Genomic DNA, 25,431 nt, shown 5'->3' on the forward strand with positions numbered 1-25,431 from the left:
CAGTCTGCATTCCCCACAACAGTGCACGGGGTCCCTTTTCTCCACATTCTCATCAGCACTTGTTGTGTGTTATTTTGTTAATGAGCACCATTCTGACAAGCGTGAGGTAATATCTCATTGTGATTTTAATGAACATCTCTGTGATGATTAGTGATGTTGAGCATTTTTTTTTCATGTCTATTGTTCATCTGTATGTCTGGATTTTAATTCTGTGGGCCTCTTGTTTGAGCTTTTAGGTTCTGATCATCCCAGTCTCATCCATTCATTCACCCAGGCCTCAGGATAGTAGATGCTTCCTGCAGATCCCACCTCTGTGTTACTTTCATGTTCCTGTTTTGTGTTTTCAGTCCTTTAATATGTTTTACTAGTCTTTGTGTTAATCTCAGTTAAAATCACTAGTGTGATTTCTATTTTCATGACTGGACCATCCGGTGGAATTTGGTTTAGGGACAACCCATTGTAGGATGGAAAATTGGATTTCAGAGTTACACTTTTTCCTTCAGTGAGACAATCTGTCTGCACCAGGGCCAATTGTCATTCAAAAGTCATGTTATCATTCAGAAGTGGTGAGATGATCTATCTGCCAAAATGGTAGAATCTTAGTGCGAGGTTTCATATGTGAGACTGGGATCAGATTGTGTTGGGGTTGGGGGTAGGGCAGGTATTGTTTTACTGCTGCTTGTATTGCTTCTGTGGAGTCTTACTGCAGGGCTCTCCAATCATATGGGGTCACATCTGGTGACTTAGTACATATTCTTAATTAACATTTCTAGGTGCAGATGTGTTGCCTCTGATATCCAAGAAGGAAAAGAGATGATAAGGGTTCCTTTAATGTAATTAATGTCTGTAGGGCCAGCAATCTTTCCTTATTAGTCTGCAGAATATCTCTTTGGGCTGCTGCTCACTAGTCTCTATCCTCAGTAAAGGTCCTGTCACCTATGTACAGCTGTGCTTAGAGAGCATGCATTTTGGTGATAACACTTTCCTCTGGGAGGTTCACTATCAAAATGTCATCAACATAATAGATATGGGCTTGCCCAACTCATTACTGATATACTGCAGTTATTAAGTATTGTTGGGGAAGTCCAAAATGCCTGAGGCAGGACAGCGAAGATGAACTTTATGCTCTGTCAGGTGAAAATAAAATAACTCATTTTCTTCCTAGAGAAATCTAGAAAAGAAAACAAGAGTAATATAATGTGAGCCACATATATAATTTAAAAATTTCTAGTAGTCACTATTTAAAAAAAAATGTAAAAAGAAACAGGTATAACTAATTGTAGTGATATAGTTTAGTTAACCCAACAGATACAAAATATTAACATTTCAGAATTTAAGTATAAAAAATAATTAGTAAGGGATTCTTCATTCTTTTTTAATTTTTTTCAAACTAAGTCTTCAAAATCAGTTCGATTCCCGGCCAGGGCACATAGGAGAAGCGCCCATTTGCTTCTCCACCCCTCCGCCGCGCCTTCCTCTCTGTCTCTCTCTTCCCCTCCCGCAGCCGAGGCTCCATTGGAGCAAAGATGGCCCGGGCGCTGGGGATGGCTCTGTGGCCTCTGCCTCAGGCGCTAGAGTGGCTCTGGTCGCAATGTGGCGACGCCCAGGATGGGCAGAGCATCGCCCCATGGTGGGCGTGCCGGGTGGATCCCGGTCGGGCGCATGCGGGAGTCTGTCTGACTGTCTCTCCCTGTTTCCAGCTTCAGAAAAATGAAAAAAAAAATCAGTTGTGTATTCTACTTACAGCATGTTTCCATTTTGGCCAGCTATGTTTCAAGTGCTTAACAGCCACATGTGGACAGTAGTTAAAGAACTGGACAGTGCAGCTCTAGGACCCCAAGTACAAGTAATGGTTGCAATGTTTAGTCACCTGTTGGTATATCAGGACCTTTGAGTTCAATGGTGGCCACTATTAAAGACATAATAACCTATAATCAGGAGACATGGACACTGGATTTACTCACTGGCCTAACAGGGCTGGGAACAGTAGGATAGTGTGGCCTACCACTTGCTCCTGGCAATGGAATAAGCCTTGTATGTTCTTTCTCACATACTTTTCCGTGTTACTGTTTCAAATGCAGAACCTTGTAAGGCTTGGAAATATGAAGTTCTGCATTCACTAGAAGGGATGGCAATGCCTGCACCCACCCAGCAGGTCAGTGTAGTGCACTGGGTTGATGAAACCCAGTGCAATTAGGCAGTCTGACAAAAGAATCATGAGCACAGTCTCATAAAAGTGGGCAATGACATCTGCAGTAATCATGCCGAATCTCATGGATACAGGTAAAACCAGCACCAAATCCTGCCAAGAAAATGAATTTATTGTGGACTTCACAGGTATAATTCTTCAGGCTCCAGTGTCTGCTGAATCTTCTCTGTACTTATGTTCGAGGATATACGGACTAGGACAGAAAGTCAGCAATCCACTGAAAGATGGCAGAGGACTGGACCCCAGGCCAAATTTACTTTTGAATGATCTCTTGAAGGGCCCTCTAGAAGTTGGACTAGAAAATCAGTCTTCTGGGTATCCTGGAGGCCTGTGGGAATGGGGAATGTCTGAGTGTATTATTTCAGCAACATTAAGATGTATTTAACTGTCTGACCTATGGTGGCACAGTAGATAAAGCATAGACCTGGAATGCTGAGGTTGCCAGTTTGAAACCCCGGGCTTGCCTGGTCAAGGCACAGATGGGAGTTGATGTTCCTGCTCCTCCCTCAGTCCTCTTTCCTCTCTCTCTCCAATAAAAATGAATAAACTAAAAAAACCCCAAACAAACAAACAAAAAAAGCAACTTTAAAAAAATGTACTTAACTGTTTTAGCTTCCTCTGACTCTTCTATGGATACAGGAAGCTTTAGGGATTTGCTGGCCAGGAAGTAGGGAAAATTAATGGCCTACATCTCCAAATGGAATCTTCCTCCACCCAGGACTTCCCTGCTTCAGCTCTCCATAGGTGTCTCCTTCATGCTCATATCAGTCATTTTTTTCTTTCCTATTCTTCCTCCAATCTCCTTGGAGTGACTTAGGTTGCTTATCAGCCCACCAGCCTCTCTGCATTTCCAATATATCTCTTTACCTAGGAATCTCTTTGCTCAAGACCCAGAGCCCATAGTGAGCTACCTGAGGGAGTCTCAGAAGGAAGTCTTCTGTTGCCTTTTAATTTCTGCTGAGACCTGGGAAACCTTACAGGGCCCCTTATATCATATGGCACTTTTGAGTGGGCTCTAAGTCAGCTCTAAAGGATTATCCCATCCCTTACTCCCTGGAAGGAGTAAAGTCAGGGACGTCCTTGTGTAAGATCGCATCAACTTTTCCAGCATCCTCTAAGTTCATTTGGTCACGAGTTATCTCTGTGCCTGGGATTTTCATTCAACCATGATATAATGCCAAAGTGCCTCAAAGCAGTTGTGACCTCAGTAAGAATGTTCCAGGTTTCATTTAGGGTCCTGGGAGAAGTCTCCTCTTTGTGGCTATGTGAATCTGATTTCAGAAGCATCCAGTTCAAGCACTGAGCAGGCACAATTGCTCCGTCTTCAATGGTTAGAGTAGCCAATTCATTCAGCCAAAGGCAATATGGTAGTAAACCCCAAGCGCTGGTCATTCAGTGTTCTTATCTCATAGTGTAGCTTCATCATCATGTAAGAAGTTAAAGCCTCAACAGACTCCTGTCACCACTGCTGAGAGTCCAGTTCCATTAATACATTAAAGCCCCTCAGGCTGTACATCAACACCTCCACCAAGCCCCTGGGTGGTACAGTGCACAATAGCAAATCTAAGTTAGATTGCATCTACTGTTCCAGTGGCACTTGGGACCAATGACTGTTTTCTCCCATTCTCTTCTTAGTGCTCACATGGCTGGCTGACTTGTAAGGGAGTGCCAAGGAATCAAACTATGTTCATCTGCCTTACATGGAGAACTTTAGAGGGCCTTCCTGGAACATGGCATGGCCATCAATAAGCACTGCAGTAATATGTTCAACTGGTGATTTCAGCTCAGGTAGGCTTCCTAACACCAGCCCTAGGAGGGATGTTGTCCATCCCTAGTATGGCCTAGTTGACTCCTTTTGTAATTTCCAAAAGGCCAGAGCTAGAGTAAGTGGAGTTTGCCTGTTGGGCACCATCTGTGAAGTGGGTGAAGACAAACAGCACACTACCATGTAAAAGGAAAAGGTTTTAATAAGGAAAAAATACCAGTAAGGTGAATCAGAAAGAAGAGGCACAAGGACACCCATTCACTCATGCAGACACTGAAAGGCTGCGGCACTGCTGGCTGCATTTGAGGCTGTACTAATAAATCTGTGTCTACCTTTCCACAAGGCAATCCTGATAATAGCCTAGTATGCAAAAGATCAGGTCAAGACTTAGGTAGTCTGTTGGAGAAGCTGACTGGGAACACAGACTGCTAGCATTTGTGACCTTATGGGAAGGTAGATTTGAACTATAGGGCAGAGGATCTGGACCTAGGTCCTCCTGCTAGCTGGTTATCAGGCAACCCGACAGTCCCTCCACACGTCAAGAGTAAGTCCATTTCAAACCCTTCAAAGGCTTCCTAAAGTCTCACTTCTAACATGGTATAGTACCATAGGCTGTTCTGTACAGTATTGCTAGCTCACCTTTCTCACTTCCTGCCTCAAATTCTATGCCTGAGTCACACTGATATCCTGGAAGCTTCTCAAATACACTTTTTCATGTCTAGTCAATGCCCTCAGCACCCCTTTTCTCCTGGCTAACTCTTCCTATCTTCCCTCTCTTATAGGAAAGATTTCATTTCAATTGAAAAACCCTTTACTGACTCAACAAAACCTTTGACTTGAGTGTGTTTTTCCCAAGGGCCACCACATCACCCTGAGCATCTTAGCACTTACCATAGCATATACTGAAATTGTCCATTGCCTCATCAGCTCACTCAACACTGAGCTTTCAGAAGGCATGTAATAGGATCTTTGTATCCATAAAAAGCATGTGCAGAAAATCTGGTTCATTAATATTGAATGAGAACCAGATGAAATTAGTGTGTGGTTCGTTAACAGCCTGTAGCTTTCTTTATATCAAACATTAATACCTTAGTGATGTATACACAACTTTGGAGTTCAGATACCTTAGCATTTATTTAACTCATGAAGAGATCGAAACATAGAGGTGAAATGACTTATCCAGGTACACAAAGCTATTCTATACCTGGTCATGTGTGGAATCTACTTCCTGATTCATCCTTTTTTATAGCATAACTACATATGTCCCTTTCTATCATGTAGTATCTATCCTGTGCTTGTACCTTTTAATAATATATATTGCTTGAGCACTGGTACTGTTCTTTGATGTAATCTTACAGGTTTCAACCTCCAGAAAATCAGACAGAAATGTGTATTTACCAAAAACATAAACAAAAACAACTATATCCTTGAAACAACACTAGAATTCTTTCCCCCCATAGCATAAGCTATCCAAGTTCTGTATGATACTGAATAATGACAACAGTCCCTAATACTCAAGATTGTGTTCAATCATCTGTTGCTACTTGAGCTTCCTCCCAATTTTCAATCTACCCAAGTAGTCAAGTACATGGTATACCAAAAATTACTGGCAAGAACTTTAAGCAATCAATTTTGAAAAGTAGTTTTAAGCATTTAGCAGCTACACCTTGCAAAGACTTTTAAAAATGCTTCTTCCAGTAACAATAATACCCCTTAGCCTTAAAAAAAGGATTTCCCTGTTTCTTCATGGAAAGTTCTGAGAAAAAAAATGGAAAGAAAATTTCTAAATAGTACCAAATAAAAATTTAAAACAGCCCTCAACAAACACAGAAGAAAAGATGCTCAAGATTTAAATGCTGGTACCCATTAAGCCTTCCAACCAATCAAGACTAGCATCTGTTAATTGCTATTTTCAGAATAACTGGTTATCAGAGAAGTCAGGGGGTTATGAGGGAAATATGCTGTTTATGGTCATGGAACAAACTGACTTAATAGGGATCAAACTGGTATTTTAACTCTAAAAGGGCATTTGAATCCTAGCTACCAGGAACTCTAAGATCATAAGATGAGAGAAATGTCTCTGAGTGAGTCCAGCTGATTCTCAAGCTACTGCCAACAGGCTTTTCCCATGAAGCACTGAAAACTACTGTGAATTCAAGAAAACCCACTGAAGTTACTTGAGGATTACTTCTACCTATACCACCTTTAACAGACCGTGCTCAGCTCTTTTGCTCTAAAAAATACCCGAACTAGGAAGAATGGTAGCCAAGAACCAGAAAAATATAATAAAAAACTAGACACGCAGAAAATGAAGATACATTTTTCTGAAAAAAAAAAAAAAATCAATGTAGAGGAACTGTCCTGCGTCGTTTTGGACTCTTAACAACAGGTAGAACTTTGACACTGTTGCCTCTCCGTTTCTACCCTATTATTTTTTCTAGGCTGTGCCAGAGTTCCTTGAAGTGACCACAACAGCTAATTCAGTCACATTCTATGTCAAACTTGTCATTTATTTTATTACTGAGATATTGACATCAAAGGTTTCTTTTTAGTTACATTGACACATTTACTACTTTTCAAATGGCAGAGTATGTTTATGTGTACACAGACAAAAATACGTGTTTAATATGGTTTAGTGGCATTCTATGTAATAAATGTGTTGAAATTTTATAACTGGGAATATGAAGAATTATATTTACAAACATCAACATTTTTGCCTTTTAAGGGCACATAAAAGATTATTTGCAAGGCATATATGCTTTGCATGGTAAATAATCCCCCACATCTTTTCTTCTTTTCAATATATTTAGAAATTTAAGAGCAGAAGCAAACATCTGTCAGACTAATTTTTTGCTTTTTCATAAGTGCAACTTTTTAATAAAAATTTACATCTAGATAAACAATCTTCAGATTTTTGAAACTTTAATAAGATTTTAAAAACATCATGACTTTGAACTGAAAAACACACATTTAGCAGACAATTATTGTAATATGTATCAACTCCAACTCCATTTGAAAACATGTGAATCAAATTACAGTTTTAGAAGTTAATAATTCACATTTAAGCAAGTTAGCGCCTTGCTGAATTCAGCCTTTGTAAAAAAGAGACAGTGCATATTGTAACAGCACAATGTGCTTCTGTACCATTTTGTTGATTTTTTTCACCTTATTAAACAAGACCAAGTTCTTGAAAGTTGGTTGATAATGGCTAACTTTCTATGATGTGAAATTTCCAATGGTAAGTTATATTTTATACAGAACACTTTCTATAGATTTCTTTTCCTACCTTAAAATTTTAAAAGCAATCATTTGTAAAGATTGCATCAATATCAATTTAGCAGAGGAAGATTAAACTTTATTGAAACTGCTTGCATACAAAATATATTGCACTATAACCAAACAAATGTCAACATAAAATCCAATCTGTTGTCGCTAATATGTACAGAGAATATTGCCCAAGAGCAGTTACATTACAAGGTCATTCTACCTTGGTTAATTATCTACAGTATTTTAGACCAAACAGCTTCAGATGACATGTGCAAGGTACCAATTTTAGTTTTCAGATACTATACATTCCCCAAATAAATAACTAGAAATCAACAGTAATGTTTGGCAATACTTTTAAAAGACTTTTTAATATTCTTGAAATCATGTGCAGTTTGTTGCCATTTTTATATGCTTATTTGTATGCAAGGAAAAGTAAGTGTAAAATGAAAATTAAAAAAAATGAACTCACAAAATACATCAGAGGCATAATTTCGGTTTGTACGGCTCTGTACAGATTCAGTGGTACCTCGACTTGGAATTATCTTTTTTAAGAAAAAATATAACATCTTAGCGTGAAGGTCCTTTACATATTTTATCTCAGTAAATTTCAAACGTTAATAAAAAGACTCAAAAACAAAACCCAACACATCAAAAATAAAAATAAAAAAACAGAAAAACAGTTAGCCTATCTTAGTCTGCTTTCCAATTCTGCTTTCATATTGACCTAATATTTCAAAGTTTATAAAACAGTTAACCTGTTTCCAATATTTCTTAGAGAAAGTACCTGTACTTCACAGGGTTATTATGCACATATGAAAATGACCCTCCTATCTCCCCAAAATAAGTTTGAAATTAAAATATGAAAAACTTCACAAAATGGAGGTGGGGAGGACAAAATAAAAAAGGCTCTAAGTTAAAACTGGTCATCAGGCCAAAGAGCAGGCATAACTTTCAACCAAAAAGATCTGTTCCTAGCTGAAAATGTTTTAGCCTCTCTCAAATGGAAAGATAGTTATTTCTTCTTCTGTCTATATAGAAAAAATTACATATCCCTGTCAAAAACACTATGTGTCAAACTTCAGTGCAACAAAACATAAACAAAAACAAGTCCTATTCTTTATACTGCCTAATCTGATGTTTATGTAAGGAACAAAATATGGAAAGCATGCATTCTACTACAAAGTACTAATGTTTGACAGGGTACTGCAACATCGCCAACATATAGTGTTTCCAACTTACCTTCCCTGAACTCTGCATCCAAATATATATAATATTCCTACCTGCCATGATATAAAAAAGGCACAGATCATACAACTTTTTTTTTTTTTTTTTTTTTGCTAATGAAATGACAAACGTCACATCTCACACATCTCAGGGTCCATTAAAATACTGGAAAAGTGGACCAAAACATAAACTGACACAGGACATGAAATGATTATTTCATGGACTTCTATATGAGATTAAAAACAGAAGTCTAATATGATTACCGTAAGTGCTATTTAAACAGAAAAACTGATATGTACCAGTAAATTATCATCCTGTGTAGGAAAATGATCTAAATTAACAAAGAATATCATTTCTCAGTACTTTAAAAAATAAACCAAACTAAAATTCTCTCCTGAAGTGCTAAGTACACTTAAAAGCAGTGTTTCAAAATTTCAAGATGTCTTTTTGTGTAAATCTGAAAGGTGCTGCTTATGGCCAATACCAGAAAATAAAATTCTTAAACAGAATTTGTGTTCATCTCATGCCCTGTGCCATCTTGTCTACCATTTGTCTTTGGCCTAACAAAGTTTTCTAATATGGAATAAGAATTATGGAAATGGTATAGGAAATATAACTTCAGTATTATGCAGTTTAGGGTACTCCATTCACAAGTGGTTGCTGACCATCCACGCTGTCTGGCTTTTCCTTCTTCTGGTTACGATCTTTACCCGTGCGCAGCCGATTACCTTCACTGGAGGTATTCTGTAATGTTTTAGTGTGGACACTCCTTTCATTATTGCAGTCAACTCTGATCTAAAACAAGTTATAGTTGTTATATATATACAGACTGTATCCTATTATAATCTGTAATTGGCCTGTCAAGAAATTTAAGCCTGAGGTGTAAATTCCACATGTTAAAAAGGGAAATGGGGGAGGGGTGACAATAGAAGAAGTGCAAAAAAATTAGGTCAGGTAGGATTTTTATTCAGTTTATGATTTTAAAACACTCTTCTTCTTTAACTGGAACACACTGGTCATCTCACTGCATCCAAAGTTAGATAAAAACTCACAATCCTACCGTGTCTTCTTCTAAGCAGAATAAAACAGTGAGAAACAAATAGTTAAAATGAATTACTATTACTGATTACAAAGTATACATGGCTATAACACTAGAGTTCAAAAGAATGGGTTATTTTTCAAAGATTATGAAACACAGGAGAAAAGAGTAAAATTAATGTCTTCTTATTCTGGCTCTACCAGAATAATAACTAAATCTCTTATTAACTAGCCTTCAGTTTATTCCTTTATATCCATCATGGGTGTAACTAAGGTTCTCTACACTGAGGTCTAAGGTAGAAGGTGATCATTGGTTTCTAGCAGCTGTATTTCAGTAAAGCAAGTCAGATGATCATAGCTTGAACTCTGAAGAATAAGAATTACATGTGGAAATTTGATGAGACAGGAATCTCATGAACAGTGTAAAGATGGCCTGACTGAGCAGTAGTGTAGTGGATAGAGCATTGACCTGGGATGCTGAGGACCCAGGTTCAAAACCCCAAGTTTGCTGGTTTGAGTGTGGACTAATCTGGCTAGAGTGTGGGATCACCAGCTTGAGTGCAGGGTCACCAGCTTAAGTGTGGGATCATGAACATGAACCCATGGTCACTGGCTTGAGCCCAAAGGTTGCTGTCTTGAAGCCCAAGGTCATAGGCTTGAAGCCCAATATCGCTGGCTTGAGTCCAAGGTTGCAGACTTGGGCAAGGGGTCACCGGCTCAGCTAGAGCTCGGAGGTCCAGGCACATATGAGAAAGCAATCAATGAACAACTTCAGTGTCATTTCAATGAGTTGAGGCTTCTCATCTCTTTCCCTTCCTGTCTGTCTGTCCTTGTTTGTCCCTCTCCCTCTCTTGCTAAAAAAAAATGTAAAGATGGATGCATTTTAAAAAATTATAAGATTTATACAATATTTTAAATGCCAACAGTAAACACTTAAAATACTGCTAACAGAATTCTAGATGCTATAAGAAAGGAAGATAATATTCACCAATGGGCCTAAAATAATGGCAAATATTTACCTGCTTCAAGTAGAAATGCTACATATATCCCAATATGGTTCAATTCTCTGTGATTTGAAAGTGTGTTCAAGTACTGGGTCTAGGTGTTTTAAATGTTTTTCTGTAAAGGGTTCAGTGCTTTGATTTAGATTTATTCTCTCATGCATACATAGAAAACACAGCCTTTCTTTTGATATGCCGTTTTAATGATAAATATGAACCCTTTTAACCAATGTGATCAGAAAGCTTATTTCATCATTTAAGTAGTAAATTACAAAACTGGTACATAGAAATGCCTTACATCTTTGTAAAGCACATGTATATACACTATTTCATCCATTTCTTTATCTAGATCTAAGGTCTTTTTTATGTTGGCCCTGAAGAACCCACCAGTAGTTAACACTGAGCCTTTCTGAACTTCAGTTTACTCACCTATAAAACAATAATAAAACTACTTACCTTAGAGGACTGCTATAAGATTAGATTAGATAAAAAATACACATAAATACTTAACAAACATGTCTGTACCTGCTCAGTGGTAATTTTAAAATTACTTATCAGCACAGGTGATGACCAATTGATATGGGAGTTTCAGAATAGAGACTGACTATAAACAAGAAGCTGACAGAGTCAGCAGGTTCTAGCTGAGTATCATCAGCCCTGCCTATCATGTTTATTTATCCTTGGAATAAACACCTTTTATTCATTACTTTTCACTTAAACTGGACACTTATTCCTGCTACTCAGGTGAGGAGGGACCCACAGGGCTTATTCAGGTCGTTCTCTTGCTCTCTCCATATAGTCAGAGTTCTTTTCTTGGTGGAATTGGAGGGACCACCAAAGTGGTAATGTAGTCATAATGTGTCTGTCACAGTCTTCACAAATACTTAGGCTACATATTCTCTAGAGAAATCTTTGTATGCTTGCATGAAAGACTAAGACTGCCTCAACTTTAACGCTAAAATGAAATGATTTCACAACTATGAAATTTATAATCTTTGAATGTGGTTAAAAATAAAGTAAAATAAACTCATAAATCTCAAACTACCATAATTCAAACAATTTAGATAAAAAGAAGCACATGGGTTTACCTGGAGGGATCCATCTGCTGTTCTTCCTTTAGCCTCTCTCGGATTACGTGGACGATTATCTGTTCGGGAGTGATCATCATTTCCTATAAGAATATTTTAGAAAGGTCCTGACTCTAACATGCTTATTTGAAGCTTTTTAATTCCCAGATCCTCAATTTACTTAGATCGACCACAAAATCTAAAATATAATCAGCAACCTAGTGATTCCAGTTAATTAATGGCTAATAATGTAACATTCTACAAAATCACAAAATGTCATTCTGTATCATCTGTCAAAGGTCACTATGAGCTAATGATCAGATATTATGGTTAAAATCTCCAAAGAAGCTGTACTAGTTATCAGTGTTTACTCATATATTCTACATGAACCATAAGTAATGCTAACATTCTATTAATTAATGTATGAATAAAAGGCAGAGCCTTTCCTATGGTAACTGATACCAGGAGAAATAGGTCTTGGAAATATGGTGGTAAATCACCAACATTACCATAGAACTGCAGGCAGTGGTTACAATTCATCTTTGTTTCTTAAGAAATGAAAACCTCTGTACCTTTGAAGCCACTTCCGCGTCCTCTTCCTCCCTGTCCTCTTCCTCCACCACCACGTCGTCGTCCGTCTCCTCTGCGCAGAAAGTTCTCCCTCTCTTCCTCTGTTGGAGCTAATGACCAATCACTGAGTTCGTCTCTGTGGTCAGATTCTGTTTCAGAAGCATTTGATGCTTCAGAATTAGTTCCTATCGAGAGTTAAAAGTTATATACCATTGTCCGATTTAAAAAAAAAAAAGAGGTTAACAGAAGCTTCCAGAGACGTTTCAGGGGTAATCCAATACTCTTCCCAATTTATAAGCCTACCAAAGAGTACTATCACTTTCCATTTTGTAAAACAAATGATCTTAAATTCAAAATGAAGGATTTTATAATTCTTGAGGTAATTTTGGTAAACATTTTTGATTCTTGTTTTAAAAAACTAAAAGGTATTTTATTAGCCATCTAAGTTCAAACCTGAGTATGCCACATCATTAAACAGCTGTGCTCCTTTAACCATCTGTGCTCTCTGGAGGAAAAGTTGTCTACAATAGTCAAATGCAATACCCTGATAAACAACATTTCTAAAAAGAGAGTTCCTTTTAATAAGGTTTGGCTAAGGAACAGCAGAAAATTTACACATTTTGGTCACCTTTGAGAGGGTGGCAAAGAAGGCCACCATGGCAACTGTCTCAGGGAAGTGTCTCTTGGAGGGGCAGGGATTGGACCTAGCTGAATCAGGATATGATTGCCTGATGTTTGGTCCACGACCTTCACTCCCATTCCCACTGGAATAATACTTAACAATAAAATAATTATTAAAATATACTAATTATGCCTGAGGCGGTGGGTTAATGACCTAAGGATTGCAGAGAAAGAAAAAAGCTCTATAGTGAGGTGGGACTTTAACAGCCAAAAAGAAGAAGAAGAAAAAAAGATAGATAGATAAGATAGATAGATTTTTTGAAAGAGGGGTTAAGGGTTAGGTTCAAGGTTGGCCTTAAGAGTAGGTATGTCTCTCCCACTCTGGAATATCAACTCTATCTCTCTCATCCTCTGTTGGAGCTAATGACCAATTATAACTTCAGCATTATAGCTTCATTCCTGTGGAGCTTGAAGGCTTTCCAACTTAAAGAATTTCTATTTGTGAAATGAATTATACTTTATCCCATCATCAAAAAGTTACATAGTAGATACACAGTTGAGCAAGAAAAGACAGGAACTGGCAGGTGGGAGAGCTTTCAAGGAAAGGTACTAGGAGAGAAGAAAGAAGCACTGACAGAAGAGCTGGGAAGGGAAAGAGAAACATCGCCGACTTCTTGACTGAGCCTAGGGTTGACTTTGGCCATGCCATAAAAAACCGCCTTATGAGCCACAGGATGCAGATCCCTGATTTACACAGTCTATTCAGCAAGTATGACCAGCACATGCCTGACAAAAAATGAGCCACAGTACACAAATGTAAAAAGTTTTGGCTATATAGTAATAAAATCTGGAAAGGCCTTAAGAATGTCATCAACATATAAGGGTTTAATCAAATTTATCCCCAGCAGAGCGTGGACAGAACTCATACCTGCCCTGTTTACTCTGTCTCTTGCAACACAATTTAACCCACTGAATCAGAAACCATGTAGTGAGAAACTGTTATAAGGGGTTCTAATGAATAGTAAAGATTAGCAGCTATTAAGTGTAGGAACAGATAAAAGTTACTGAGTAAAATGCTTAGTTTGTACCTGAAGTATATCCAGGACCGCGTCTGCCGTGCCCCCTATTTCTGTAAGGTCTACTACCTCGACCCATTCCTTGACCATCATCAGTCACATAGCCTTTTTCCTTATCTGTACGATTTGGTGGTGGTCTAGAACTAGCTCCAATCTGTCGCAACTGCTCATCAATTTGTAATCTCTCCAAACGCAACTGGTCTACTTCCTATTTAAAATATACAAGATAACAGTAAAAATAATTGACATTTTACTTAATAATACCTTTCGCCTTTTCATCAGATAAAAAGTATACTGGAAATATTTCAATTTCAGTTCTAAAGTTATAGCAAACATTGTTACACATTATCAGGAAACTTAATCTCCTTAAAAAGAAAATTACTATAAATAACAGATTAATGATGTCCAGAATTAGAGATATAACAAAAATACTCAGCATTAATTGAGTTTAAAGTTGTTTGATTTGGCACTGTTATCCATTGGAATCTGCTAAGGCACACATATGCAAGTTTTGGGACTTCTTAATGATAGGATATTCAATAAGACAACTATAAAATGTATGAATACAGAAAATAGACATTAAAGGTTTAAGCAGCTAACCCTAAAAATCACACATTGTAAATAATCTGAACTGAAATAGATTTTCCAATTAATATCTCAATTTATAAAGCACTGATTTGGGTCATCTTCTGTTTTCAAAGAATATATACTATAGTAGGTCTTTGGCTGTGATCATATAATTAAGGAAGAATTATTTTCAATGAACTAAAAATGCTCACATTCCTTATCTAGGGGAGAAAACTATTTAATAGCTGACCAAAAAAATTAGGTTTTACATCATGCCTTGCAAACTTCTTAAATATTATAACTACTAGAACAAGTATCATGAGCTGTACAAATTTAGTTGATCAAGATATACATCTGGGGTCCACAGACAGATCCTTATGTACAGTGCTTCCAGGATGTTAGGTTCTGTCAAATCCATATCAAGTCTCAATTATAACCCCTGTCCTACTAATCTTCCCATGAACATCTCATTTATGGGCTATAGGGAGTTTGATCCATAACCACAGTAGTACTGGGTGTCTCATTCAGGTAGAGGCTATCAGAAAGACTGTCTACACAAACAGTCACTGGAGAAGCCCCTGAAAAGCTAAGCTCCTAAAATCTTGGTTGTGGCAGTTTATGGAAAAGCAAGGGCAGGTAAGGATTTGGGTGAGTTTGATCTTGAGCTCTAAACTAGAATTTGTTTTACAAAGAACTTGATGAAAGAAGAGACTGCAGCGGAGTGAGTGTATTACTCCAAAAGTATAGTTAGTTACAGCTCAAAAAATGGGTATATTTTTGCAAAATGGAATGGTAGTCCAGGTTATCTCAATGAGGCAAAGCAGTCACCTTTTGGTGAAAGATGCCAGGCCCAATCAAGTGAAGATCTCATGATAGAAAGAATGGCAACAAGACAGCTGCTGATAACCAAAAAAGATATCCAATTGTGAAGAATAAATCAAAAGATCTAAAAAAGAAGATTAGTCAAAAGAACAAGGGATTGATGCAAAGCAACACTAACTCTCCAGGTCTTCACAATTAAGCTAAGAATATGAAAAAAAACAATACAACAGATTATACATAAACACACTTTGAAAAAAAACAAATACAGAAATCAATTGGGTAGTCTACCCATGCAAGCTTTGCTGGATAAAACGTTCCCACTTTTGCCTGACCAGGCGGTGGCACAGTGGATAGAGCATCGGACTGGGATGTGGAGGACCCAGGTTTGAGACCCCGAGCTCGCCAGCTTGAGCGTGGGCTCATCTGATTTGAGCAAAAGCCCACCAGCTTGAACCCAAGGTCGCTGGCTCCAGAAAGGGGTTACTCAGTCTGCTGAAGGCCCGCAGTCAAGGCACATATGAGAGGGCAATCAATGAACAACTAAGGTGTTGCAACACGCAATGAAAAACTAATGATTGATGCTTCTCATCTCTCTCCATTCCTGTCTAGTCTGTCCCTGTCTGTCCCTCTCTCTGACTCACTCTCTGTCTCTAAAAAAAACCAAACAAAAAAAAATGTTCCCACTTTCAATTATTAATAACCGCCATAAGAATGAATGAAACACCTAACTATTGCAATTTTCTTCCTTATTTGCATACAAGTAGAAATTGTTTAATTTTCTTTAAGAAATCAGCAACAAATTCTTAAGATAGCATTTTTAATAAAATAAGAGTTGGACTACCTTTTTGAAAATTTTTTTAAGAGTTGGACTACTTTTAAAATACTATATTTAGTACCAGTTACATTATATTTTTGATATATATGGATAGGAAGAAGAAATTATAAAAGTGACATGGATAAGACTCTATTTCACTGACTTATAGAACATTTTGGCCAAAGAAATTTTCAAAAGCATCTAGTCTAGGGAAGTGACTTGCCTCAAGTCACACAGCTAGTTAATTGCAGAAGAGAATCTAGAAGCAAACTGCTAGACTGCCAATCCAATGCTCTTCCTATTTATATCTTGTGGCCCCCTGGTTTCTGCTTTCCAGTTTGCAATCTAGAGGAGGCATGAAAGTTATAAACACTATCTAAAACAAGCATTTATAAGAAGACCCAAATTGTTTCTATTTTGTATAACAGAGAATAGAGAAAAATATGAAGGGTAAACATTTAAAAAGAAGACTTCATGAAACACTAGAATTTCCTTAATAAATGACATAAAAGAGACAAAAAAGGCAAGTGGAAAACTCACAAAGGCTAGGAGGGATCAAGTTATGAATGAAAAAGTTATGTACAGTATTTACCTAAATTGAATATAAGGGTTTAACGGAAGAATAATGGGAAATAGGGAATTTATTTAGAACTGGGATACTGGCCCTTAAATTTATGATGATGAAAACGGACTTGTGTTTCCAGAAGGAATAAGCTAACAAAGTGAGTATTTTCTCTACTCCTCTTTACAGGTCATTAATCGTCAAGTACAGAATTTTAACTGATGAAAGGTTTACTATGGAGTTTATATATTTTTGTGCAGAAAGAAGTAGAAATTAAAATTCTTCCTATTCTCACCTTTAAATAGTTCAGGTGATAATCCAAAAGAACAGTGGCATTAGCGATGCTGTCCTTTGTTCCCACAAAAACAAATGGTACCATACCCTGGAAAAGAAATGTCAACAATTATCCTATAAAATAATGGATCTGAAAAAAATGCAAATAATGACTAAATTCCTAGCACAGGGATCTAACAAACAGTAGGTACACAAATGTTTGTTGAAAATATAAGTCAGTACATGAAAATAAAATAGCTGATATATTTTACACTGTGAATTTACTGTGAATAAGGACAAATCAATATAGCAACCCCTTAAATGCACCAGGTTATTATGTTATAAACACTACAATTAAATGTTGGCTAAGTCACAAATTATGTAATTCAGAATTAAACAGGCTTTAACACGAGATGCATGAACAAAATGAATAATTTCTCTAGAATTTTTATCAAAATCAAATTCTTTTAAAATAATTCAAAAATTAGATACTAGTGTACAAAAATAAAAGGTAAATCAATTTTGCTAACCAAGTCAACAGAGTACAAACAAAACACAAACAGAATTAGGATACATTACAATGCACTAATTATTACGTGAGGGGGAAAAAAACCTGGCATATCTATCCATGGGTTTAAGATTTAACATTTCAATACATGCTACGATAGGGTCAACGCATTCACTTGGAACACAATAATGTGTTCTGAAAATTATAAAAGGCTGAATCACAAGTAAAGTTTCATCTTCTTTTATGCTACTATGTTACTATAAGGACAGGTTTTAAAAAGTAGTATACCAAAAATTTATATTTCCAGCCCATCAGTAAAAATGAGAAGAAAACCACTATTTCTTGTTACAAGTTATAGGGAAGCCTAGGCCAGTTGTGTAAACTAACAGCTGGCAGTTATGACATTCAAAGTTGAGAACAATTTAACATTTTTCTGAAGAAATAAATACACATGGTTACTGATATTCACAAGTGACTAAAAAAAAAGCATACAATGGCTCTGATGTGGATATAATATTGTAATTTTCTAGAAGAAGTTTCTAGGTGTTAGAAGCCAAGAAGCTGTCTCTTTAGCAAGTATCACTCTTTTAAAAAGAGCATTCATTTGTTAGATGTAGCTACTGCTGGGCTGCTTTTGCTTGCTTTCATTCAGTACACAGCATCTTAAACGGATGTGGGGCTGGAACAGGTTTTTTTCTTTTTCCTTCCACATGAACAAGGCTGTTGATGGGGAACAAAACTGAACAATTAGGAAATACAACTTGCAGACTGACCTTTATCTGGTAGAAAAGGCACTGCTTCGTAGCAGCAATGAGCACCTGAAGAATCAGGTGTGACTGAAAACCCATAGGCTTCATAATGGATATTTTTTTTGCATCAAATAATATATAAACTATAGAAATTATCAGGCCTATGGATCAGATCTTTCCAAAAACATTTTTGACTGCTGAGTTTTTTCCCCAACTGACTGTTACAAAGCAGTTAACCACACTATTTTCCAAAATGTTACATGATGAAATGATATGCCCTTCTCTCTGATCACATACAACCAAAATAAGCTAGAAACGCTGTCACAAATTTAGTTTAATCGACTTCGGGACAAATAATTAAAAAAATTATTTTTCAATATGTCCAAACTGTAATTTAAGTATATTGCTAGTGGATCAGAATAGTAAATTAAAATAGAAAATAAAAGTGACAGTAGAATGGTGGCCTTCCATACTCACACCAAGGAAAAGTGACTCCCTATTCTGGGATGAGAACTGAGTTGGATTGGGTATTCCTGATCCACTTGAGGTTATAGTTCCCTTTATAAAAAGGTATTTTTTTTTAATCTCTTGTGGGTGAAAACACTTTTTTCCCATAAACAATTCTCACGAGCCATGTAAGGGTCCCTGTGCTCAATGAATGCACAATGTGGTTGAGAAGATGGACAAGTGAACATCTATGTACTAAATGCTACAATAGGGTCAGCGCATTCACTGGAGCATGGAAGGAAGAAAGGCCTTTCAGTCAGTGAGGGACAGGGAACCTGTGGCAAGTACACACGGAAAGCTGCATAAGGAGTAAAGTCAAAAAGCAAGATGGCAGGAAGAAAAGTGCTCTAGGCAGAGAAAATGTAGGCATTCGTTAAGAAGCAACAGATGATATAACTGTTCAGAGACCTCTAAGTACTTCAGTATGGCTCAAGCTCTCTAGAGTGCAAAGGGGAGGAGTTATAACAGATGATACTGGACAGTGACCATGAAAGAAAGGCCTTATAAGCAACAGGAAGAGATCTGAGCTTTCTCCCAAGGGCAATAAATCCACATACCCACAAACACTCCTCCACCAGCCTCCAACCCTGTTGATCATTTGTAGTCTCTCTTAACAAGAGGGATAAACATTAAAATATAAAATTAAAATGTATTTTTCAAGGAATGTTTTCCTACCTGCCAAGCCTTGAGTTCAGGTTTCTGGGATTCCCCTGCTACAATTGATGAAACCACTAACACCTAAAGCAGTATAAGGAATGCAAGTGATGTCATTAACTATAACAAATGATACACAGAAGCCTGAACGCAGGACTTTCACTGTAGGGTTTCTAAAGTCATTTCTAAACAGTTAGGTTAGTTTGAATATTGAAAACCAGTTTCTAAAATATGATTGTAAGTACTAACTAATGCATCTAACAGATGGTACATTTTGAACTACTACAATGTGGAGAGATACAGCATAAAAAATTAAAGTCCACCCTCAAAAGAAAAACATGACCATTAAATGCAACCCCAGATTTTATGTTTACAACATAAGATGTGTCAGTGTAATTTGAAAAGTAGGTATCACTTTGATTTGTAATATCTCATATGCTAGCAAATAGATATAAAAAAGAATACAACATGGGTAGCCTATAAGCCTAACCACAGAAAATACCCAAAATCACCAACTGTAATATCTGGGTCAAAGAAATTATTTTTAGTGTAATTCAAAATGACAAATATTTCTTACCCTCTGGACTTTTGTACTGTTAGGTTGAGAAAAATGAGTGCTGTTTTCCTTTATATCTATGTGTTTTTTTTCTTCTGAGGGAGTAGGTCCAACCCTTGAGCTACTGGAAGGTAGGGAATTTGGTGGCATAATTTCCTTGGTAAAACACATAAAACACATAAGAGAAAAAAGAACCAATTTTTAAGACTTTATTTAGTTCCATTATTCTATCAATGATCATATTTTAAGAATATAAACTATTATCAACAATTTTGGTAAACAAAATAGAATGCAACAATCAAAAAAATCTTGCATAAATGAAGGCTAAAAAATATGTGAAAATTAGGGCAATTTTGGTGGATTTTATTTCAAATACGGTATCACTATATACAAGAGCATGCCCTCACTCCCCACCCACACAAATACTTATATATACACGCAAACTATAAAAGCCAAAGAGTAAAAGCCAGAAAACCTAAGCAGTGTTCCAATTTTGTCTCAGTAACATTAAGTGATATTTGAAAAGTGCTTTATACTTTTCTTTTAAATTATGACAACTTATTTTAAAGATAAAGAAATAAGACTTAAAGGGGTTAAAATGACTAATCCAAAGTCACAGCATTAGAGAATGACAGAGGCCATATCTACAAACGTATCATTAACTCGCAAACCTGATAATCAGAACTTTTTTTTTTTGACAGAGACAGAGAGACAGTCCTAGAGAGGGACAGATAGGGACAGACAGGAAGGGAGACGAGAAGTATCAATTCTTCATTGTGGCTCCTTAGTTGTTCACTGATTGCTTTCTCATCTGTGCCTTGACCAGAGGGCTACAGCAGTGAGTGACCCCTTGCTCAAGCCAGTGACCTTGGGCTCAAGCCAGCGACCTTGGGCTTTAAGCCAGCAACCTTTGGGTTCAAGCCAGTGATGATAGGGTCATGTCTATGATCTCACGCTCAAGCCAGTGACCCCACGCTCAAGCTGGTGAGCCGGTGCTTAAGCCAGATGAGCCAGTGCTCAAGCCAGAGACCTTGGGGTTTCAAACCTGGGTCTTCTGCGTCCCAGTCCAACGCTCTATCCATTGTGCCACTGCATGGTCAGGCGATAATTACAACTTTTATATCCATATTATGTGTGTATCAGAAACCTCTAAATTAATATCAAATTAAAAAAACATACTTTTCTTAGATAAACCAGAAACATATGCACTAGATAGTACATACCTCTTCTTGTGGAACATTTTTCTCATTTTCGGCCTCAATTCTCACCCTCACAACTCCTGACTTGTCCACAATTTCTTGAATCAGTTTTCCATTTTTTCCTATTACTTTGCCTAAGTTAAGAAATGGATAATTCATGTTTGGTTTTAAGAATACATACCTTAAACCAGTAAGCATACCCAACTATAAACTATCTCATTATTTTGTATAAAACTGTGACATCAAAACAGATTCTTCAAATGAAAAGACAAAGTTAAACTGGTTTTCTATTTTACTAAGTCATGATTGTTTAAACTCCTTTGGTTAGGTATTAGAGTTGATTAATACTCATGAGCTGATAGGATAATTTTGAATTTTAAAGTCAGTTCAAAGACAGGCTCTTATTTTGCACAAAAGGGTACACTTTACATTTGCAAGTACAGTGGTATCACGCTTCCTTCAAAATTCTATTAAAATTAACAAAAAGGATAGATAACAGAAAATATACTTTTATAATCATTTGATAATTTCAATTGCATCTGTACCTGATTTGAATCTGCTTCTTTGCCTATGGTAAATATAGTCATGCACTGCTTAACAATGGGGATATGTTCTGAGAAATGCTTAGCTGGGCAATTTTGTCATTGTGCAAACATCAGAGTACACTTACACAAACCTAGATGATATAGCCTACTGCATGAATAGGCTATATGGTATTGCTCCTAGGCTACAAGCCTGTACAGCACATTATTGTACAAAGCAGTAAGAGATTAAATTAAGCATAAGAGAAAATGGTGCAATCAACAGAGTTGAAAATTATGAAATATTGAGGCTACTGCTGGTATAACACAGCATACTGTTTTACAGCAAACTTTTTTTTTTTTGTAAGTAGAAAGACTACATCTTAAAATAACAATAAATACAGCACAGTAAATACATAAACCAGTAACATGGGCATTTATTATCATTACGATGTACTGTGTGCTCTCCATCTTTTTATGCGCTATACTTTCATATGACTGCCAACACAGGTTTGTTTACACCAGTTCACCACAAACGTGAGTAATGCACTGCACTATGATGTTACAAAGCCTAAGACATCACTAGGTGAAAAATATTTCCAACTCCATTATATTCTTATGGGACTACTGCAGTATATGCAGTCTGTCGTTGACTGAAATGTCATATGCAGCATATGACTATTTTTAGAAATTTTAAAATTTATTTATTGATTTTAGCAAAAGAAGAATGGAATGGGGGGGGGAGAGAGAAACATCGATATATTCCTGTATTGAACCTGTAACCTCTGTGCTTTGGGAAAATGCTCTAACCAACTGAGCAATCCAGTCAGGGCTATTTTTAAAATTTTATGTGACACATTTATAAAAGATCCTCTAAGTTTTATATTGGCTTAAGCAGCTATAATTACATCGAAAAATGGTGCCCGTTCTTCAGGCCAATGTACTAACAGAATATTACTCCTATGCATTATTCACAAATTATATCAGTATACTAAAAAGCGAAGGAATAAGTCACAGAGTAAAAAACTTAAAAATCACACTTTAAAATCACTCAGAACCACAATGAAAAAGCTCAAAACCTGTTTAAGTATTATTCAACTTCTGTTAAAACACCAAAGACTGCCTGACCTGTGGTGGCGCAGTGGATAAAGCGTCGACCTGGAAATGCTGAGGTCGCCGGTTCGAAACCCTGGGCTTGCCTGGTCAAGGCACATATGGGACTTGATGCTTCCAGCTCCTCCCCCCTTCTCTCTCTCTCTCCTCTCTCTCCCTCTCTGTCTCTCTCTCTCTCCCTACATGGATGGACTCCTCTCTAAAATGAATAAATAAAATTAAAAAAAAAAACAACAAAAAAAAAACACCAAAGACTTCAGGCACTCACTCAATTATTTCCCTCAATCTATAAAATTCAGTCATACCTACATAATGTAAACTACAAAGCATTGTAAAGGGAAATCGTAAAAGATACAATGAAATGGAAAAATATTCCTTGTTCTTGGATAGGAAGAATAAATACAGTCAAAATGGCCATATTACCCAAAGTGACATGCAAATTTAATGCAATTCCCATCTAAATTCCAATGTCACTTTTTAAAAAAATGGAACAAAAAATCATCAGGTTTATATGGAACTATAAAAACCCCGAATAGCCAAAGTAATCCTAAGAAAAAAGAACAAAGGTGGGGGCATTACAATACCTGACTTCAAATTATATAATAGAGCCATGATAATCAAAACAGCATGGTATTGACAGAAAAATACACACTCAGACCATTGGAATAGAATAGAGAGCCCAGAAATAAAACCACATATATATAGTCAAATAATTTTTGATAAAGGGGCCAACAACACACAATGGAGAAAAGAAAGCCTCTTCAATAAATGGTGCTGGGAAAACTGGAAAGCCACATGCAAAAGAATGAAACTTTTCTACAGTTTGTCCCCCTATACTAAAATTAATTCAAAATGGGTCAAGGACCTAAATATAAGTCCTGAAACAATAAATTACATAGAAGAAAACATAGGTACTAAACTCATGGACCTTGGCCCTAAAGAGCACTTTATTAATTTGACTCCAAAGGCAAGGGAAGGGAAGGCAAAGATAAATGAATGGGACATCAGACCAAGAAGCTTTTGCACAGCAAGAGAAACTGACAAAAAAACAGAGAGCCAATTAAATGGGAGATATTTTCAAACAACAGCTCAGACAAGGGCCTAATATCCAAAATATACAAAGAACTCATAAAACTCAACAACAAGCAACAATCCAATAAAAAAATGGGAAGAGGACATGAACAGACACTTCTACCAGGAAGAAATACAAATGGTCAACAGATATATGAAAAGATGCTTATCTTCATTAGCTATTAGAGAAATGCAAATCAAAACTACAATGAGATACCACCTCACACCTGTTAGATTAGTTATTATCAACAAGACTGGTAATAACAAGTGTTGGAGAGGCTGTGGAGATAAAGGAACCCTCATTCACCGTTGATGGGAATGTAAAGTAGTACAATCATTGTGGAAGAAAGTATGGTGGTTCCTCAAAAAATTAACAATAGAACTATCATATGACCCAGCAATCTGTTTTGATATACCCCCCAAACTCAAAAACAATGTTACCTAAAGACACATGCAGCCCCATGTTCATTGCAGTATTGTTCACAGTGGCCAAGACGTGGAAACAATCAAAAAGCTCTTCAATAGAAGATTGGATAAAGATGTGGCACATATACACTATGGAATACTACTCAGCCATAAGAAATGATGACATCGGATCATTTACAACAACATGGATGGACTTTGATAACATTATACGGAGTGAAATAAGTAAATCAGAAACAACTAAGAACTTATGATTCCATACATAGGTGGGACACAAAAATGAGACTCATGGACATGGACAAGAGTGTGGTGGTTACCAAGAGGAGGGGAAGGGAAGAGAGGGAGGAGGTGGGAGGAGGGGAGGGGCACAAAGAAAACCAAATACAGGGGTCCCCAAACTTTTTACACAGGGGGCCAGTTCACTGTCCCTCAGACCATTGGAGGGCCGGACTATAAAAAAAAAAACTATGAACAAATCCCTATGCATACTGCACATATCTTATTTAAAAGTAAAAAAACAAAATGGGAACAAATACAATATTTAAAATAAAGAACAAGTAAATTTAAATCAACAAACTGACCAGTATTTCAATGGGAACTATGCTCCTCTCACTGACCACCAATAAAGAAGTGCCCCTTCCGGAAGTGTGGCGGAGGCTGGATAAACGGCCTCAGGGGGCCGCATGCGGCCCGCGTGCCATAGTTTCGGGACCCCTGACCAAATAGAAGGTTGATGGAAGACAATTTTACTTTGGGTGATGTGTATACAACATAATCAAATGTCAAAATGACCTGGTGATGTTTTCTCTGAATCTATGTACCCTAAGTAATCAATGTCACCCGTTAAAATTAACTGTCTAAATAAAAATAAATATATAAATAAAATAAAATTCAGTCATATAATTAAACTGGGAAGTGACTGCTTTCATAACCATCATTATGCATTAGTGTAAAGCAATACATTACAGAGGTAAGAACCACTGATTCTAGAAATATATATGTAAATTTCATTTAATTCCAGGGGCTCTCCCAAAGTACCTAAAACCCTGTGCACTGGCCATGTGCTTGCACTACCATCTAATCCAGGGGTCCCCAAACTATGGCCCGCGGGCCACATGCGGCCCCCTGAGGCCATTTATCCGGCCCCCGCCACACTTCTGGAAGGGCACCTCTTTCATTGGTGGTCAGTGAGAGGAGCATAGTTCCCATTGAAATATTGGTCAGTTTGTTGATTTAAATTTACTTGTTCTTTAT

At 37.0% G+C, this 25,431-nt stretch overlaps 1 protein-coding gene across 16 annotated transcripts in view; it reads right to left on the reverse strand.

Moving 5' to 3' along the window:
- Positions 1-2,314: 2,314 nt before the first annotated feature.
- FMR1 (fragile X messenger ribonucleoprotein 1) overlaps positions 2,315-25,431 on the reverse strand; it is a 60,686-nt gene continuing 37,569 nt past the window's right edge. The window contains exons 10-17 of one of the 16 annotated variants that reach the window (XM_066356092.1): positions 21,074-21,183; positions 19,872-20,006; positions 19,316-19,378; positions 16,899-16,985; positions 13,851-14,046; positions 12,144-12,326; positions 11,593-11,651; positions 2,315-2,537 (exon numbers count right to left, since the gene is read on the reverse strand). In XM_066356092.1, coding sequence (XP_066212189.1) covers positions 2,505-2,537; positions 11,593-11,651; positions 12,144-12,326; positions 13,851-14,046; positions 16,899-16,985; positions 19,316-19,378; positions 19,872-20,006; positions 21,074-21,183 — 866 coding nt within the window. In that variant the 3' untranslated portion in view covers positions 2,315-2,504. Of the gene's footprint in view, positions 2,538-6,474; positions 9,261-9,293; positions 9,537-11,592; positions 11,676-12,143; positions 12,327-13,850; positions 14,047-16,898; positions 16,986-19,315; positions 19,379-19,871; positions 20,007-21,073; positions 21,184-25,431 lie in introns of those variants that run through there. The other 15 variants (XM_066356089.1, XM_066356087.1, XM_066356088.1 and 12 more) reach the window with 15 other exon arrangements.

This window comes from Saccopteryx leptura, chromosome X (genome assembly GCF_036850995.1).
Source record: "Saccopteryx leptura isolate mSacLep1 chromosome X, mSacLep1_pri_phased_curated, whole genome shotgun sequence".
Classification (NCBI taxonomy): Eukaryota; Metazoa; Chordata; class Mammalia; order Chiroptera; family Emballonuridae; genus Saccopteryx; species Saccopteryx leptura.